At 38.6% G+C, this 17462-nt stretch overlaps 1 protein-coding gene across 1 annotated transcript in view; it reads right to left on the bottom strand.

Moving 5' to 3' along the window:
• The window catches only part of SYNJ2BP (synaptojanin 2 binding protein), a 41017-nt gene that overhangs the window by 3700 nt on the left and 19855 nt on the right, over positions 1-17462 (bottom strand). The window contains exons 2-3 of the mRNA XM_056134413.1: positions 17024-17160; positions 1543-1638 (exon numbers count right to left, since the gene is read on the bottom strand). Of these exons, the coding sequence (XP_055990388.1) occupies positions 1543-1638; positions 17024-17160 (233 nt within the window). The remainder of the gene's footprint in view (positions 1-1542; positions 1639-17023; positions 17161-17462) is intronic.

Below are 17462 nucleotides of genomic sequence, written 5' to 3'. Positions count from 1 at the left end.
CCTAATGTTCCCCTAAGTACCACAGCTGTGTTCCCTTAAGTACAACCAAAGCACAGAGCCAGGAGCAGTCCCCAAGCAACATCAGGTGTGTCCTCCAAATCCTCCCCAAACAAGAAACTCAAAGTCTTTTTGGTTTTTTCCTTAAAATCTATCACTGGTGTTTTAATTGGAATTGTATTAAGTCAATCTAATGTTTTTAGTAAAACTGGTATTTTAGCTAAATTAATTTTCCTCATATGTGAACACGGAATGTCTTTTGGTCTTTCTTTTAACAGTGTATTTTAACAATGTCTTGCTGTTTCATTATACAGGTCTTTCTCCTAAACATTTCATTCTTTAGGACACATTGTAATTGGATAGTTTCCTTAACATCTTATGCATCTTTGTTATTTGCAGGCAGTAACGCAACAACAACAGATTTTTGAGTATTATTAACTTGCCTTATCTATTTTATAAATTCTTTTATGATTTAGAAACAAAAATGAGTCAAGGCAGAAGCAACTGAGACTCAAAGTTGTCTCCTATGGACTTGTTTTTTCCAACATACCCAGATTCTGTTTGTAACTCTGGTTGTTTCCTCGGGAATCTTTCAGGTCTTGCTCTTTCTACAGTTTTTACTATCTCCTTTTGAACTCTCTTCTTCATCTCTGAAGTCTCACTGAGGAGCTGAGTCATTAATGTAAGAGGGAGTAACTATTTTTTTGCTGGGGGTAGGGGGTGGCTCACACCGAGCAGTTCAGGTTTTCCTGAACACTGGCTCTGGGTTCAAGAATGACACCTGGTGGTGTTCAGGGGACCAAAACGTGACTAAAAGTCAGTAGTCCATGTGTAAAGCAAGAGCCTTAACCCTTGTATGATTTCTCTAGTGCAAGAGGAAGTTATTTTAAAGATATAATAAAGATTGGTAAATGCACTCCAAAACCATTTGCACTATGGGAGAACTATATGTACCCAGATCTCGTCCCATAATTCAAATGATAAAATATCAAAAAAAGTGATTGATACAGGGATAGGCACTGCCTGGACTAAATTCTGAATTGTATTTCTGTTTTCCTGGAGCATTCCTGGACCTTCCGAGAGCCTAATCAAAGTCACAAAGTAGATAAGAAAAACACTCAGGATAGTGATACGAAGAAGCAAACAGCTGGTGTCAAAAAACTCACCATTCACATTTAACATTTTATAAATAAGAAGGGCAGGAGAGAGAGTATGGGAAGTAAGACAATTTGCCTTGCATGTGACAGTGGTGACTGACCCTTAGCACTGCTAAGTGTGGCCCCCCAAACCAAAAAAAAAAGTTCTCTAAATCAGGATGTTCAAGTGTAGGCATACATTTTCTACCCTATTGAAAAGTAATTTTTGGTTGAGTACTTGCCTCCCATCAATCTTCACAAATCCTTAAGACACATTACTTTGATGCTCCACAATATCCATAGCACCAAAACATGATGTCAAAGTCAATGCTGATTATACCACAAGGTTTATTTTCTAGATTGGTTCAAAAAGTCTGATACCAGGTTGCTGCCTACACATGACACTTACCCTATGCTGCACTCTCAGAGACACGGCATAGCCTGCATTTCGAAAGAGGTCTACAGCTTCCCGGTGCAGGAGGTTCTTTAGATCTTGGCCATTAACCTGTCAAACACAACAAGGAAAAGCAGTAAGAGAGGTAGAAAGCAAACTCTCATAAGGCAAAGTGATTTACTGTGGCAGGTATTTTATGTGACAAAACACTTAGAAAGTGGGATAATTAATTTAGAACTTAGTAATTATTTTCATTTCCAAAGTTATATTTTACAGAACTAAGGTTTCATGAGCCACCTGAAGGGCACCTTAGTTTTTGAAAAGGTAGTCACTTCTTAGCTCCTATTCAACCCCTTGTTTTAACCCTTGGGATTTAGTTATTGTGTTTATGTTTTCCATAGCTATCAATTTCCTTTCCTATAGCTAAACTTTCTTTCCTATAGGTCACCTACAGCTTTCAGGTTACTACTCTGCCCTTTATAGTTCTGGTTCCTGGCATTACCAGTGTCAGCTCTAGAAACATAACTCTATGAACTCTCCCATATTTTTTTTGATGGGGTGTAAATGTATTAGTCCATTCAATTGGTCTTACTGGATGAGGAAAAATTCTCCTTGATTCAATGGACACTACATCCTCAAACTTACTGGAAAACACATTTTGGCGATGATAATAATTCCTAACTAATGCTTCAGTATAATCCTGCCTAGCACTTAAAGGTGAATAATATGAAGGACTACTGACATTCCTATCTTTTTTAGTGTCAGAAATGACACTGCCCATAAGTGACAGTTGTTCTATGCTGCACTTAAGGCACACTCTACATTAAAATTATACATGTCAATGCCATCAACACAGTAGTGTCTTAACATTTTTTTATTCTATTCTACATACTTTACATACATATGTAATTTAAGTCTCACAATAATCCTATGAAGTGGAAGCAATTTTAACCTTGAATTCACAGATGAAGAAACCAATGCTTTAGCAAGGTTAAAAAATTTACACAAAGTTACGGTAAATGTAGGAGCTGGGTCTAAAGTTTTTAATACCAGAAGTTCAAAATGACCTTGCACTTAATTGTCCTTTCTGTGTTTTCATTCCTACACCCTGACTTAACTATTTTCTGTTCACCTGAAATTCAAGCCTTTAACTCATTAAACCCTTATATGTTCCTTCTCCAAGAGATTCAAAATCATTCCTTCATTTTAGCTCTTGCCAATCCCTCAGTAAATTAATCTACCAACAATTTGGCCTTATAGACTCTCTACTTTTCCAGAACAATATTTTCTAGCTCATTTCCATTTTAGTCAACTACTGGCATTAGCCCTGGACTTCAACATTAGACAAGCTTCAGTCCCAGTATCTCAGACTCTTAAAAAACTAACCACAACTTTTATTTTCTCCAAACTTCTTATTCCTATACAGACTTTCCTCTATCTTCATCTAAGTGTTTAACCCCCCTTTTTCAGACTTTACTTGCATTCTTATTCATCTAGGATTTCAACGAAGTTCTTAGGGAACAATTAGGAATTTCCTACCCCAGATTTTCGGCCCTTTTTCCAGTTCTGGGCAACATAATGCATTTAATTTCCTTGTAATCACTTGGTTTAATATTCTGCAAGAGAGGTCACTCTCCTCACACACAGTTAACTCTGGATGGCTATTGCTATAGCCTTGTAACTCTTCAATTTCTCTAAGATAACTTTATGATAACAGATCCAGACCTTTTCTACCATCAACCCCTAACTTCAATTCTGTCTTTCATCAGGTTGACTTGCCTCATCACTCTTAAAAATACGGAGAATTTCTCACATTGTATCTATTATCTTTTCTAATATCCATGCCCTGCCAAGACAGCTTGATATTCTCACTGCTACTTTTACCTTATCTCAAAACTAGGTTTAACTCCTTAATTGAGGTGAAAACATCTATGAAATACTCAATCATATTTTCTAGCCTCACTGGGCATTTTTTAGCCTCAAGATTTCAAGCAATCATATTTTCTAGCTTCATGATTTCTAGCAATTACATTTACTAGCTTCATTAGGCATTTTCTAGCCTCGAGATGTAAGTTCTACTACTTAGATCTTTTGGTTCTTAATTATTATCTTGGATTTTTTTCAATTTAATATGCCAAGTCCCCTAAGAAACGGTCTCAAGTTATCTTCCCAGTTTAATTTCTCATTATTCCCTTTCATAAATCCTTTGCTCTAGTAAAAATTGCAATAACTCACTAACCTCAAAATAAAACATTGTGTGGGGGTCCGGGGGGGCTAGAGTGTTAGTACAGAGGTAAGATGCTTGACTTATGTGGATGGCCCCAGTTCAATCCCTAGCACTGAATAGAGTCCCAGAGCCTTGCCAAAAGTGATCCCTGAACAACAAGCCAGGGGTAAACCCTGAATACCACTAGGAATGCCCCCCACCACAGCAAAGAAACATAAAACAGATGTCATCACATTCACATCCACAACAACAGTACTAAAAAAACACTCTTCCCTTAAAAAAACTTAAGTAATCTAGTCCAAGTGATAACTACATTTCTCACTGTAAAAAAAAAGAATAGGTGTTTAATTTTCTCTTAGAGGCAGATAAGAAAATTGATGTCAAAAAAGTAAAAGAAGGGTGCTGGAGCAATAGCACAGCAGGTAGAGCATTTGCCTTGCACGCAGCCAACACAGGTTCGATTCCCAGCATCCCATATGGTCCCCTAAGCATTGCCAGGAGTGATTCCTGAGTGCAGAGCCAGGAGTAACCCCTGAGCATCGCCGAGTGTGACCCAAAAATCAAAAAAAAAAAAGTAAAAGAAAAAGATTGAGCTCAATATCAAATCAAATTTCAACGTAATGTTAACTCAAACTGGAGGACTCACTACGTGATATTTAAACACAGGACCCTTGAGCTCAAAATAAGTTTTGTCAGAGTAGACAGTAATAGCTGTCTGAAAACATAATGATGCCGTCTACACATTTTACAAGTAGTATATCATTCATTCTTCAAACAATTATTTTAAGTCAGATATCCCTATTAGGTGAAAAAAATAGAAAGGCTGAGTTAGAGAACTAGTTCAGAGGGTTAGAGTGCATGCTTTTTATGCTGAAGCCTTGGATCTGATCCTTAGCTGCCTAGTTTCCCCAGCACTGGGTAAGAAAGATCTCAAACACTGAACCAAAAGTAACCACTAAGCACCAAACTGGGGCGAGCTCCTTTTGGGAGTGGGGAGTGTCACAGCTGGGGATGCTCAGAGACTATTTCTGGCTCTGCACTCAGAAGTCACTCCTGGCAGTTGTTGGGAGGACGACTAAGATGCAAGGGATTGAGTCCAGCTCCAGTGCATGCAAGGCAAGTACCCTACTGCCATACTATTGCTTCAGTCACTGAGAGTAGTCCCTTAAGCACAACTAGATGTGGCCCCCAAACATACAAGGGTCAGAACAGATCAAGAGACTGGAGCAAATGTTTTGTATGCAGGTGCCCTGGGTTTGGTCCCTGGGACTAATATGGCACCCTAAGACCCAAGAGGAGTAACCCCTGGGCACAAGCCAGGAGTAGACCCTGGGCACTGCTTGATATGGTTCCCAACCAATAAAAACCAATAAAGTTAACTCGAAACAAAACAAAACAAAAAAGGAACAAAAATGAAATGGCTATACAACTTGTCCACAGGCATAAAGAATGGAAGCAGCAAAATCAGAACTAAAACTGAAGTAGTCTGGCCCCCAACTTTCACTCTGAAACATTAAACTATGGAAATTTACATAGCAAGGATTTTATTTCAACAGCATGCCACTACTCATTAATGTTATAATGGGATTTTTTTATTGGTTTTACAGTTTCATCTATAAATAACATTATACATTTAACAAAAGTTTTAGTTATGCAGTGACAGCATACTGATATTATCTTTATTGATTTACAATACTGGGTGTTCAAATTAAAAGGCCTTTCTATTTCTTCACTTAATCACTTAACTTCCCGTTAGTCGTCGATTTGCTCGAGCGGGCGCCAGTAACCTCTCCATTTGTCCCTGTCGCGTGCGAGTGTAGCCCAATGGCATCTGTTCGCTCTGGGAACATGAAGAGCCTCAAACCAATCGTTCATAATCTTGATGAAGAAGTCTGACCATCTGGTAGGTGGGTAGCCACGCGGTCTTTTGACATCCCGTGGAATCCAGTCGGTAACAGCTCTAGTCCAGTGGTCGTCTTTAAATCTCATTACGTGACCAGCCCATCTGATTTTTGACACCTTAGCAAATGAGACAGCGTCCCTGATTCTTGATCATCGACGGATGTCGGAACTCCGGATTCTTTCTCTCATTTGAGTGAAACGTGATATTCCAAGCATAGCTCTTTCAATTCTTCTTTGGGAGACCTGAATAGCAGTCTCATCCTGTTTGTGTAGGGCCCAGGTCTCTGAGGCATATGTTAATGCAGGAAGAACAGTGGAATCAAAGAGATGTGCCCGGAGCCGGAGGTTCTTCGTCCTCTTAGCTATTTCTTCGAAGTTCTTGAAGGCGTTCCAAGCCGCTCTCTTCCTCCTGCGCAGCTCAGGTGCCAGGTCATTTGTCATGTTGACCTCTCGACCTAGGTACACATAGCTGTTGCATTCGGAGATGGTCGTTCCATTGAGAGCAAATGGGGCATCAGGAACGAGGCTGTTTCTCATAAACATTGTCTTCGTAAGATTCAGCTGTAGTCCTACCTTTCCACACTCACGGTCAAAGTCGGCCAGCATTTGTGCTGCTTGGCTGATGTTTGGTGTTATTGAAACAATGTCATCAGCAAAGCGGAGGTGGTGTAGTTGCCGACCATCTATCTTCACTCCCATTCCTTCCCATTCCAGTCGTCGCATGATGTTCTCGAGGGTGGCACTGAAGAGTTTCGGTGAAATGGTATCACCCTGCCGAACCCCTCTCTTGACATCAATGATTACTTCTTTGTAGAATGGTGAGATCCTGGTAGTGAATCCGCAATACAGCTCACGGAGGATCTTGATGTATTGTGCTTGAATGCCCTGATTGGCTAGGGCTTCAATGACCGCTTCCGTCTCAACAGAATCAAAGGCCTTCTATTTAATTCCACTTTCTATTTAATTCCACTAAATAAAAACAATTTACTTCTTAAGGGGTAGGGGACCTCCAAAGCACTGCCCAGGTGCATCTGAGAGCCACTCCCAGGGATACTCAGCCAACCAAGTCAGATGATTCAATGCTTGGCCCAGGGGTGACCTGGGCCATATCTGGTGGGTGGATCAAAATCAGGTCACTGTACGTGTTAAGACAAGTGCCACTCACCCTGAGCTATCTCCTAGCTCCTTTTTCCAGTTATCTGTTCATCTGTTGGAGGCATTTAAGTTGGTTCTATGTTTTAGCTATTGTGAATAATGAAGCTATGAACCTATAGCTAAATCAAACACCTTTTAAATTGTTCTTATATCCTTCATATATGACTTGGAATGATATTGTTGTTCATATGGTATAATTCTATTTTCGGTTTTTTAAGGAATTCTCCATACCATTTTCCACAGAGGCTGCATCAGTTTATGTTTTCTACAACAATGTGTATGAATTCCTTTTCCTCCACATCCTTGTTGGTATTTGTGGTTTTGACTTCCTAATAAATGATTCCCTAATAAGTGATTCTGAGCAATTTTTCTATTAACCATCCATATGTCTCTTCTGGAGAAGCACTTACTTAGGTCTCTTGCACATTACGGAGAAAAAAGATCTGGCTGCCTGCCTTTTTTGTTACCGAGTTATAATTCTTTATGTTATTTTATATATCACTCCTTTGTCAGATTTATGAAATGCAAAATTCTCCCAGTTGCTAGGTTGTTTTTTTTTTAAGCTGAGTATTCAAGTACATTTCTGAGATGAAGGTCCTAAAATGTGTCCGTACTTTATGTCAATTATGTTTATGAGTCTAATAGTCAAACCTTTAATCCATTTTGAGTTGGATTTTGCATAGGGTATTAGTGATGTCATTCTTTGCATCTGATTTTCTAGTTTTCTCATAACCATTTGTGGAAGTGGCTTTTCTTTCCCAGTTGTATAGTCTGGTTCTTTTGTCATAGATTAACTCTCCATATACGTGTAGGTTATTTCTAGGCTGGTCCGTGTGATTATTTTTTGTTCCAGTATCTACTGTTTTAATTTTTACCACTTTATACTATGGTTTGGGGTCATGGAGTATAATATCTCATTCTTTCTTCTTCCTCAGAATTGTTCTGGCTTTGTGATTCCATAGAAATCTTTCCAAAATTTTTTCCATTTATCCTAGGTTGTCTAATTTGTCTGCATACAGATGTGTATAGGAGGTCAATCAATGCCCTAAATTCAAGTATTCAAAATAATACTGTGGAATCTTGGAACACTCATCTTTTGTGTTTTTATCTACTTTATTTATTTATTTATTACTTAGTGAAATACCATGAGGTACAGTTGTAGACTTACAAATTTCTGTGTTTAGGTTTCAGTTATATAATGATCGAGTACCCATCCTTCCACCAGTGCCCATTCTCCACCATCAATGATACTAGTAGCCCTCCCACCCCCACACCCCACTCCACCCCGACTCCACCCCATCTCTGTGGCAGGGCATTCCCTTTTGCTTGTTCTTTCCTTTAGGGTGTTGTAGTTTGCAACAGAGGTTGTGAGTGGCCATCATGTTCGGTCTATAGTCTACTTTCAGCATGCATCTCGCATCTGAACGAGTCTTCCAAACATCCTTTACTTGGTGTTCCCTTCTCTATCTGAGCTGCCTTTTCCCCCAGCATGTCAGACCGGCTTCCAAGCCCTGGAGCAGACCTCCTGGTACTTATCTCAATTATTCTTGGGTGTTCAACTCCCATTCTGTTACTTTATATTCCCCAGATGAATGCAGTCTTTCTATGTCTGCCCGTCTCTCTCTGGCTCATTTCACTTAGCATGATACTTTCCATGTAGAACCAATTGTATGTTAATTTCATGACTTCATCTTTTCTAACAGCTGCATAGTATTCCATTGTGTAGATGTACCAAGTTTCTTTAACCAGTCATCTGTTCTTGGGCACTCGGTATTTTTTTCCCCAAAGTTTGGCTATTGTGAATAGTGCAGCAATGAACGTAAAAGTGCAGATGTCATTTCGACTGTACTTTTTTGCCTCTCTGGGATATATTGCCAGGAGTGGTATTGCTGGGTCAAATGGGAGCTCAATTTCTAATTTTTAGAGAATCGTCCATACTGTTTTCCAAAAGGGCTGAACCAGTCGACATTCCCACCAGCAATGAAGGAGGGTCCCTTTCTCACCACATCCGTGCCAACACCAGTTGTTTTGTTTTTTTGGATGTGGGCCAGTCTCTGTGGTGTGAAATTATATCTCATTGTTGTTTTGATCTACATCTCCCTGATGATTAGTGATGTAGAGCATTTTCTCATGTGCCTTTTTGCCATTTGGATTTCTTCTTTGAGAAAGTTTCTGTTCGTCACCCCATTTTTTGATGGGGTTGGATGTTTTCTTCTTGTGGAGTTCAACCAGTACTTTGTATATCCTTGATATCAACCCCTTGTTGGATGGGTACTGGGCGAATATCGTATCCCATTCTGTAGAATGTCTTTGTATTTTGGTCACTGTTTCTTTTGAGGTGCAGAAGCTTCTTAGTTTAAGATAGTCCCATTTATCTACCTCTGTTTTCACTTGCTTGGCCAGTGGCGTGTCATCTTTGAACATACCGTTAGCTTCATGTTGTGGAGAGTTTTGCGAACCTTGTCTTCAATGTACCTTATGGATTCCGGTCTGATGTTGAGGTCTTTAATCCATTTTGATCTTACTTTTGTACATGGTATTAGGTAGAGATTTGAGCCCATTTTTTTTTGCATGTAGCTGTCCAGTTTTGCCAGCACCATTTGTTAAAGAGGCTTTCCTTGCTCCACTTCACATTTCTTGCTCCCTTATCAAAGATTAGATGATCATATGTTTGAGGGGAGATTCAGTATACTCAACCCAGAACACTCATCTTTAAAACAAATGTGAAACTCCCCTTATTATCCTTCAAATAAAGAACAATGTTGAAAGGGCAATGCATCCTAGCTCTTGTATAATTCTCTTGTCTCTTTTCTCTTGTCCAACAATCCTTTATCATGATGTGCTTTAATCTTAGCTATCAGAGTGCATCAAACTCAGTCTTTTTTTCAGAAAGAAAATTTCTTCCTTGAGGCTGGAGAACCAGGAAAATGGGTAGGGCACTTGCCTTGAATGAGACCAACTCAGTTTTGATCCTCAACAACCCATATGGTTCCTCAAATGCTGCCATGAGTGATTCCTGAATGCAGAGCCAGGCATAACCCCTAAGCATCATCAGGTGTCTCAGAAAAAAAGAAAGGAAAGAACAGAAAAGAAAAGAGACAGAAAGAAAGAAAGAAAGAAAGAAAGAAAGAAAGAAAGAAAGAAAGAAATTTCTTCCAAATATACTCCAGCCAAGAGAATGGAATTTGAGCCACAAAGCAATTTCATTACGCTTCTTCTAATTCATTTGTCTTGTTATATAATCTAGTGGTGTGTCTTTATATTTTCTCTCTAAATATTAATCAAGGATATCCATCTGTTACAATAGTTGCCAGAGTAACTTTTCTGCTTACAAATCTGGATTAGCCAATTCTGTTTTGTTGTAGCTTTAGAGTGAGAATTACTGGTTTTTACAGCTGTGAGGGAGATGGGGGAAGACACTGAGGAGATTGAAAACTGCTGACCACAATGCTGCACTGAGGGAATTGGGAGTTGGAGGGAAATGATCTATAAATACTATCTCTCTACCTCCACTGTCACATCTGAATCCTACTCAAGGGTTCATGGTCAAAACTCTGACCTATTCAAATCCCTGAATGAAGGAGGGACTTGAATGAATGAAGGAGTCACCTAGTCCAGTTGTTTTTAATCTGTCAGCTTTTAGCTGCAGAGTTTAGTTTCTCCAGTTTTTCACCCATGTCTGGAAGTTTGCTGTTAGGGGCTAATTTTGTCTTGTGTCCCATGGAAGAGTCAGTCATATGCCAGCAATGGTGACTGTTGCTCTCATATGCTGTTCCTTGAATTTCATCCCAAGTGCCACTTTTCCACTTCCATGTACTGCAGCCATTAAATATATAGATGATGTGATTATGTCAAGACAAACCAAACTGTGAACTGATGTATTTTCTATGCTAATTGATTAAAGTTGATTTCTGGTTGTGTTTTAGCAGGGGCAAGAACTGGTTCTTGGCATCTACACTACCAGATTGATCATTATTTTTCAAATTTTGTTCTACTAACTCATTACAGAAGTTTGGCCTACTGACCCATTATATAAGACTGTGAAGTCAAATCATTGCATCAAGGATATTTAACTTTTTAAAATAATATTAGGTAACATATGTATCATTTACACAAAATTACTATGTATGTGCACATCTATTTCCTACTACTGGCAACTATCATTTTGGGGAGTTTGGGGGCCACACCCAGTGGCCTCAAGGGACAATGTAGTGCTGAGACTCAAAATGACTGAAATGGAGCTGGTCACATGCTAAGTCACTACAGGTCTATAATTTAGAAGATTTGAAAGACACATAGCAATATTTCTCCATCTTTATTTACAAACTAACCCATGATAAGGGATCTTGACACAATGGGAGGAAAACTTGTGAGACTCTGCATTTCTAATTAGCTCCCAGATTATAGTTAGATGGTCTTTGAACATATACAACTGAGCCACTAAGAAATCTCGAAACACTGCTGAACTTGCTACTTCTGCTGCTCATAGCATTTCACAAAACTGGCAGATCTGCAAATTGCCAAAAATTTCACTGACAATGTTCAAAGAATTGGGATGGTGGTGAGCCAATTAACTGAGGAAGCTACATACAATGTTTTGTCAAATTATGATTGTTGTCTTTAAAACATGAGTTTCCTGTTTTCTACCACAGGAAATAGTTGACCAAGTTAAAATTAGTTTTTTTTTATTTTAAAAAATATTTAGTGATTTTGAATTCTGGGAAAGGTGTAATGTTTTCTCAGGATAATGTTGTTATAGAAGTCTTAACTATTATGTATACACATATATGTGTGTGTGTATATATATATATATACATTATACATAATGTTAAGACAGAATGGACTCAATTTAATAAGCACTGTTTATATTCTGGATATTTTAATTTCTTTTTAATTAGGTCCAACCAAAACAATGTTATGGCATAATTCATTTACAGAGCAACTAACTCTTTGGATGCTTACTTTATACCAGGACTATAGGACTACATGACAAGGATACAGAGATAAGGCAAATCTTCTTTAGAAAATTAGGTAATCTGTCTAATGATTCTATATATTTCAATATCTATCTCTGTAGTTGATTTTAAACAAGAGTTTCTAGTGGGTCTTTCAAACTTATTTTTAAACCAAGAACAGAGACCAGTCTTTCATGTTCTTTTTCATTTTCTGTAGCACCTGGCAACAGTGTTCTGTAGGCCATCAAGTAATTACAATAGATGGTAAATTGTTGAAGACTACTTAACTCTTTCACTAAATCAGAATTATATGTAAGGGGCCAGAGAGACAGTTTAGAAGTTTAAGGCCTTGCACATGACTAACCCCAGTTCAATCCCCAGCATTGCAAATGGTCCCCCAAGCACCACAAGGAGTGACCCTGAACACAGAGCCAAAAGTAAGTCCAGAGAAGTTTGTTGTGCTCCCCACTATGACCCCCCAAAATATAAAACAAACAAGAACTGTATTTAATGAGGATATGAAATGCAACTAATGGCCTAATATGTTATATAATGACTGTAGAAAAGTCATCTGTATAGTATAAAAATCATCTATACCGTGAGCTTCATAAAATATAAAAATACAGTTATCTGAGAACTGACTCTTCTTGTTTACTTTTCTTCATTTTGTCAGACAAATAGGGAAATGACAAAATTAGTTTACATTCTTGTTTCAGAAAAATACAATTTTCAGGGTCTGTTAGAAGATAGTGCATGCCTTGTAGTGGCCAGAAAAGGTCCAATGCTCATCACCTCATATGGTCCCCTCAAGCACTGCCAAAGTGACCCTCCAAAAAAGCCAAGACACCACTGGGTATAACCCCAAACCCAAAAATAATTAAATTAAGTTAAATTTCCCCAAGTTCCCTGGTCATCTGTGCAAATTAACCAACAGCACTGTAATACATCCAAAGTGAACTTTGGATGAGAAATCTCTAGCCCCCCTCGAAACCTGAGGCCTATTCTTACGTTGATAATATATGGGTTTTTTGTTTAAGTCTGTCAGATTCAATAGTACATTAAATACTACTTAAATTTATTACAAAAATTTATTTTTAAACCATTCACAATCATCACCAAAAAAAATCTTTTTGGGGGGCTGGAGAAATAGCACCACGGGTAAGGTGTTTGCCTTGCACGTGGTTGACCTGGGTTCGACTCCTAGCATACCATATGGTCCCCTGAGCATCACCAGGAGTAATTCCTGAGTGCAGAACCAAGAGTAGCCCCTGAACATTGCCGGGTATGACCCAAAAAAGCAAAAAACAAACAAACAAAAAACTCTTTTGATGAGAAAAAGCATAATAAATCATGCAGTTAAATTTTTAAAAAATTTTTATTAGTGAAACACTGTGAGGTACAGTTGTAGACTTACAGATTTTTGTGCTTGGGTTTCAGTTATACAATGATCGAGTACCCATTCCTCCACCACTGCCCATTCTCCACCACCACTGATCCCAGTATCCCTCCCAACCCCCATCTCCCGCCTCTGTGGCAGGGCGTTCGCTTTTGTTCTCTCTCTCCTTTTGGGTGCTGTGGTTTGCAAAAGAGGCACTGAGTGGCAATCATGTTCGGTCTATAGTCAGCATGCGTCTCCCATCCTGGGAGGATCCTCCCAACACCCTTTATTTGGTGCTCCCTTCTCTATCTGAGCTGCCTTTTCCTTAGCATGTACGGCTGGCCTTCAAGCCATTAAGTAAACCTCCTGGTACTTATCTTGGCTATTCTTGGGTGTCAGTCTCCGATTTTATTACTTTATGTTCCTCAGATGAATGCAATCTTTCTTTGTCTGTCCCTTTTTTTTCTGACTCATTTCACTTAGCATGATACTTTCCATGTAGTACCACTTGTATGTAAATTTCATGACTTCATCTTTTCTAACAGCTACTTAGTACTCCATTGTGTAGATGTACCAAAGTTTCTTTCACCAGTCATCTGTTCTCAGGTACTCAGGTTTTTTCCAGATTCTAGCTATTTAAATTTAAGACCCTGAAACACAGGCGTTATCAGGGAGAAATGGAAAGACTAAATAAGGCACTTGTTTTGCACACAGACAACCCCATTTGATCCCTGGTATTTGCATATGGTCTTGAGTACTATCCGGAGTGATCCTTAAGCACAGAGCCAAAAGTAGGCCAAGTGCCACTGGGTATGCCCCAACCCCCCCCCCCACACACACACACAAAGAAGGAATAAATGGGAATACAGAATAATACATAATTTAGCATCATTTTACAAATACTCCAAAGTCAATAATAAGAGAATACTAAGTACATACCTTAATATTAAGGGGGAAAAATGAGCTTAAGAATCAATTGATGAAACCAATTAATGGTTAATAAGCCATACATTCACTTCAAAAGAGAGGATGTAAAATAGTGCATGCAGCAACACAGGTTTTATTTGTCTTCTTATAAGGCAGTGTTTTTTAAGGAGTGGGACTTAATAAAAAATTTTTAGGCCAGGGAAATAATATAAGGTAAACAAGGCATGTACTGCTCAATCCCTGGCAGCACAGGGCCCCCCAGAGTCACCAGGTGCCTTTGGTAGTTCCTAGCACTACAGAGCTTCTGCAGCACTGCATCCTAAGATTGAACCGTAAAGTCCAACTGGCTGAAAATTGCTGGAAATAGCACCCAGATCCCCTGAGCATTGCTTGGGAGAGCCCCACTTCTCTCAGCCCTTAATTTTTGGAGCAAACTCTTAGAAAAGAAACAGGAGTCAAAGAATATACCCCAAACAGGATAGAGAAGTAATGCTGGTCGTTTCCTCTTGTATATGTATACTTTTCTATTTCTCTTTTTTTTTTTTTTATTTTTCCCATGTATCTGCTGCAATTTGCCTTTTCTACTTTGATCATTCTCTCTTCTTCTTTCACATCTGTTCCTTAGCTGACTAGGCCATAAATTCAAGTGGTTCTTTGTAATATGTCACATATATATTCATACTATTTATTATCTTGTATATATCTTTGTAATATTTATATGCTAATTTCTTTGCTATAAATTTATCATCAAATGAGCTAAGTTTTCAGATTTCTACTTTTCACTGACATTCAGTCTCCTACCAAAACCTTTCTTTGCCAGGGACGGCGACAGGTGCCAGGGATCAAATCCAGGGCTTCATATATGCACAGGATGTGCTCTACCACTAAGCTATATACATCCTTCACCACTCCTACCACACCCTTTTAAAAAACTTGAGTGATTCTTCTAATGATTTCTTTCCTTTATGAGGCAATGACTCAAAAAAGATGGTTCATTTCAGTTTATGTCTAATAAATTTTCTCATATTGAGATGTATACCTTTTATTTCCCTCTCATTAATTCAACCGTTAACAGAAAGACTAATCTGAGTTTTTAGATAAAACCCTACAAAAAAGCAACTGCTTACTCACCATGCAACTTTCTACTTAGGACAACAAATCCTAGCTCCTTATTTACCTTTTAGGAGGAAGAATAGAATATTGATTAGGTGTAGACAACTCAAATTCAGATAGATCAGAGTTTTCCTCCTCACCCATTTACTAGTTCTATGATCTTTGGACAAAGCTGCTTTACTTGTCAGGACTCTGTTTCTTTAGCTACAAAATAGGTAAAAGAAATGCACCTAACTCACAGAATTATAACAATGTTACACTAAGTTTAAATTTCTAGGAATATTGTGTTAAAAATGTTTGAACTATTCTCATTTTTCTCAACAATCTACCTGTAACCAAAGATTTTTCTTTGAGAGGGAGTAGTTTGAGTCACACCCAGATATGATCAAGGACTGCTCCTAGTAGGGCTTGGGGGACCATATGCAATACTGGGGATTAAACTAGGGTCAGCCACATGCAGGGCAAGTGCCTTACTCCTGTATTATCTTTCTAGTCCCAACCAAAGCTTGAGTAACTTGGTTTTCTTCTTAAGCCCTAAACTTTCAAATCCCTCTCAACCACGGATTCCAGGCTTTATAGTTCTGGAAAGAGTATTGACTGTATTACAATATTAAATAGCATAATCACTAACTACATATTATACCTTTATTGTAACAACTCATTACCAAGTTTTCCTCAATGTCTTATTCAACTTGATTTCCTATTTTTTCAAACGGTTTTTTTAAGAAGCCATAGGAAATATTCTACTTGTAAACGTATCAATATTTCCAATATCTTTCTGAGATCATTGGTAAACTCTCAATCTCTAGGTCTAAGCTGAATGAACTAAAACAGAAGTACTAAAATGGTACATTACCATTCATGACAATATAGTTGTCCTGGATCAGTCAGTCTTTCTGGATTTGCCTGAATGTCCTAACCAGTTCATTTGTTATATATTGAGAACTGTGCTAGGATAAAGAAGGTTTAAAGAAAAATTAAAAACGAAACCTGATCCCCACCCCTAAGGAATTCCAGAAAGTAATCTAATTTATATTGTATCTTATTAAAGTCATTAGCAAAGAATATGGGATTATAGTGTTCAAATACACAAAACATATTGTACTTCAATTTTACACCTACTGAAGGGTGAAAAAGGGCTCTGCGACTTAAAAGGATATTTAATTCCGATGTTATTTTTATCCCCTCTTGGAGCAAGGACAGATCACTGTTAATCAGAAGTGAGGTAATAAAGTATTATGAATAAATAACAAAAACTACTGGTTTTATTTTATTTGGGGGTGGGGGTCCTCTCAAACAATGCTCCAGGGGTTACCCCTGGAAATACTAAGTCAATCAGGCCAGGAGATTCAACACTTTGGTTTAGTAATGTAATGCTGTTCAGACCCAGTGGTGATAGAGGTTAACAGGGTCATATCCTGCAGGGCTCAGATCAAACCACAGGCTGCAAGGGAGGATTAAACATAGATCTCACGTATGCAGGCACGTGCTTTGGCCTTTGGAATGATCTCTCCAGCTCCCCTAACTGCAGATTTAAGTTCTTCCCCTCTGAAACAGTCCCTCACTATACCCTATTTTATGTCTTTTAAACCTGAGTGACTTCACATATTGGTCTTAATTTTCCTCGTCTGTCAAGTGAACTAATACCCTCCATGCTCGATGGTTGTATTACTCTATGGCTAGAAAAGATAAATGATCAAGACCCTTTCACTGAACTTCAACCTAGATATTCCCAATTAAAGAAAAAAGGCAGGAATTCTTCCCAAGGGAAGGGGTTTGGGGAAGGGGCTAGGATCTAGGGAGCAAGGAACAGTTGAGGAGGCCAAAGCCAGTTCTCACCGAGAGGATCTTATCACCCTCCTGGAGCCGCCCATCCAGGGCTGCAGCCCCGTTCTCTTTGATGCGGCTGACGAAGATGCCACTGTCGTTGGAGACATACTGCTGATCTGTCCCACCGATGATATTGAAGCCCAGCCCTAAGAAAATCATGGAGGAATCATGAAGGAGATGAGGTGAAAAGAAAGGGATTATAAAAGAGGAGAAAGAAAGAGGGTCCTGTGAGGCAGGTGCTGATGGTGACTATAATTTAGCTGGTGAAGAGTCATGGATAAGATCATGAACAGTATCACCAACAGCATTTCAAGAGAACCCATATTTGTTCACTTAAATCAAACAAGATTAAAAATACTGTGACTGTTATCATTCGTTAACAAGGGAAAAAAAAATCTATGCTAAACCCAGTGAAACAATAGTGATTCGAAGATGTGCTTCTTAGTTG

Source organism: Sorex fumeus, unplaced genomic scaffold, assembly GCF_029834395.1.
Source record: "Sorex fumeus unplaced genomic scaffold, SorFum_2.1 ptg000098l, whole genome shotgun sequence".
Classification (NCBI taxonomy): domain Eukaryota; kingdom Metazoa; phylum Chordata; class Mammalia; order Eulipotyphla; family Soricidae; genus Sorex; species Sorex fumeus.
Note: the sequence above shows the minus strand (reverse complement) of the source record. Positions and strands in the feature narration are given on the sequence as shown.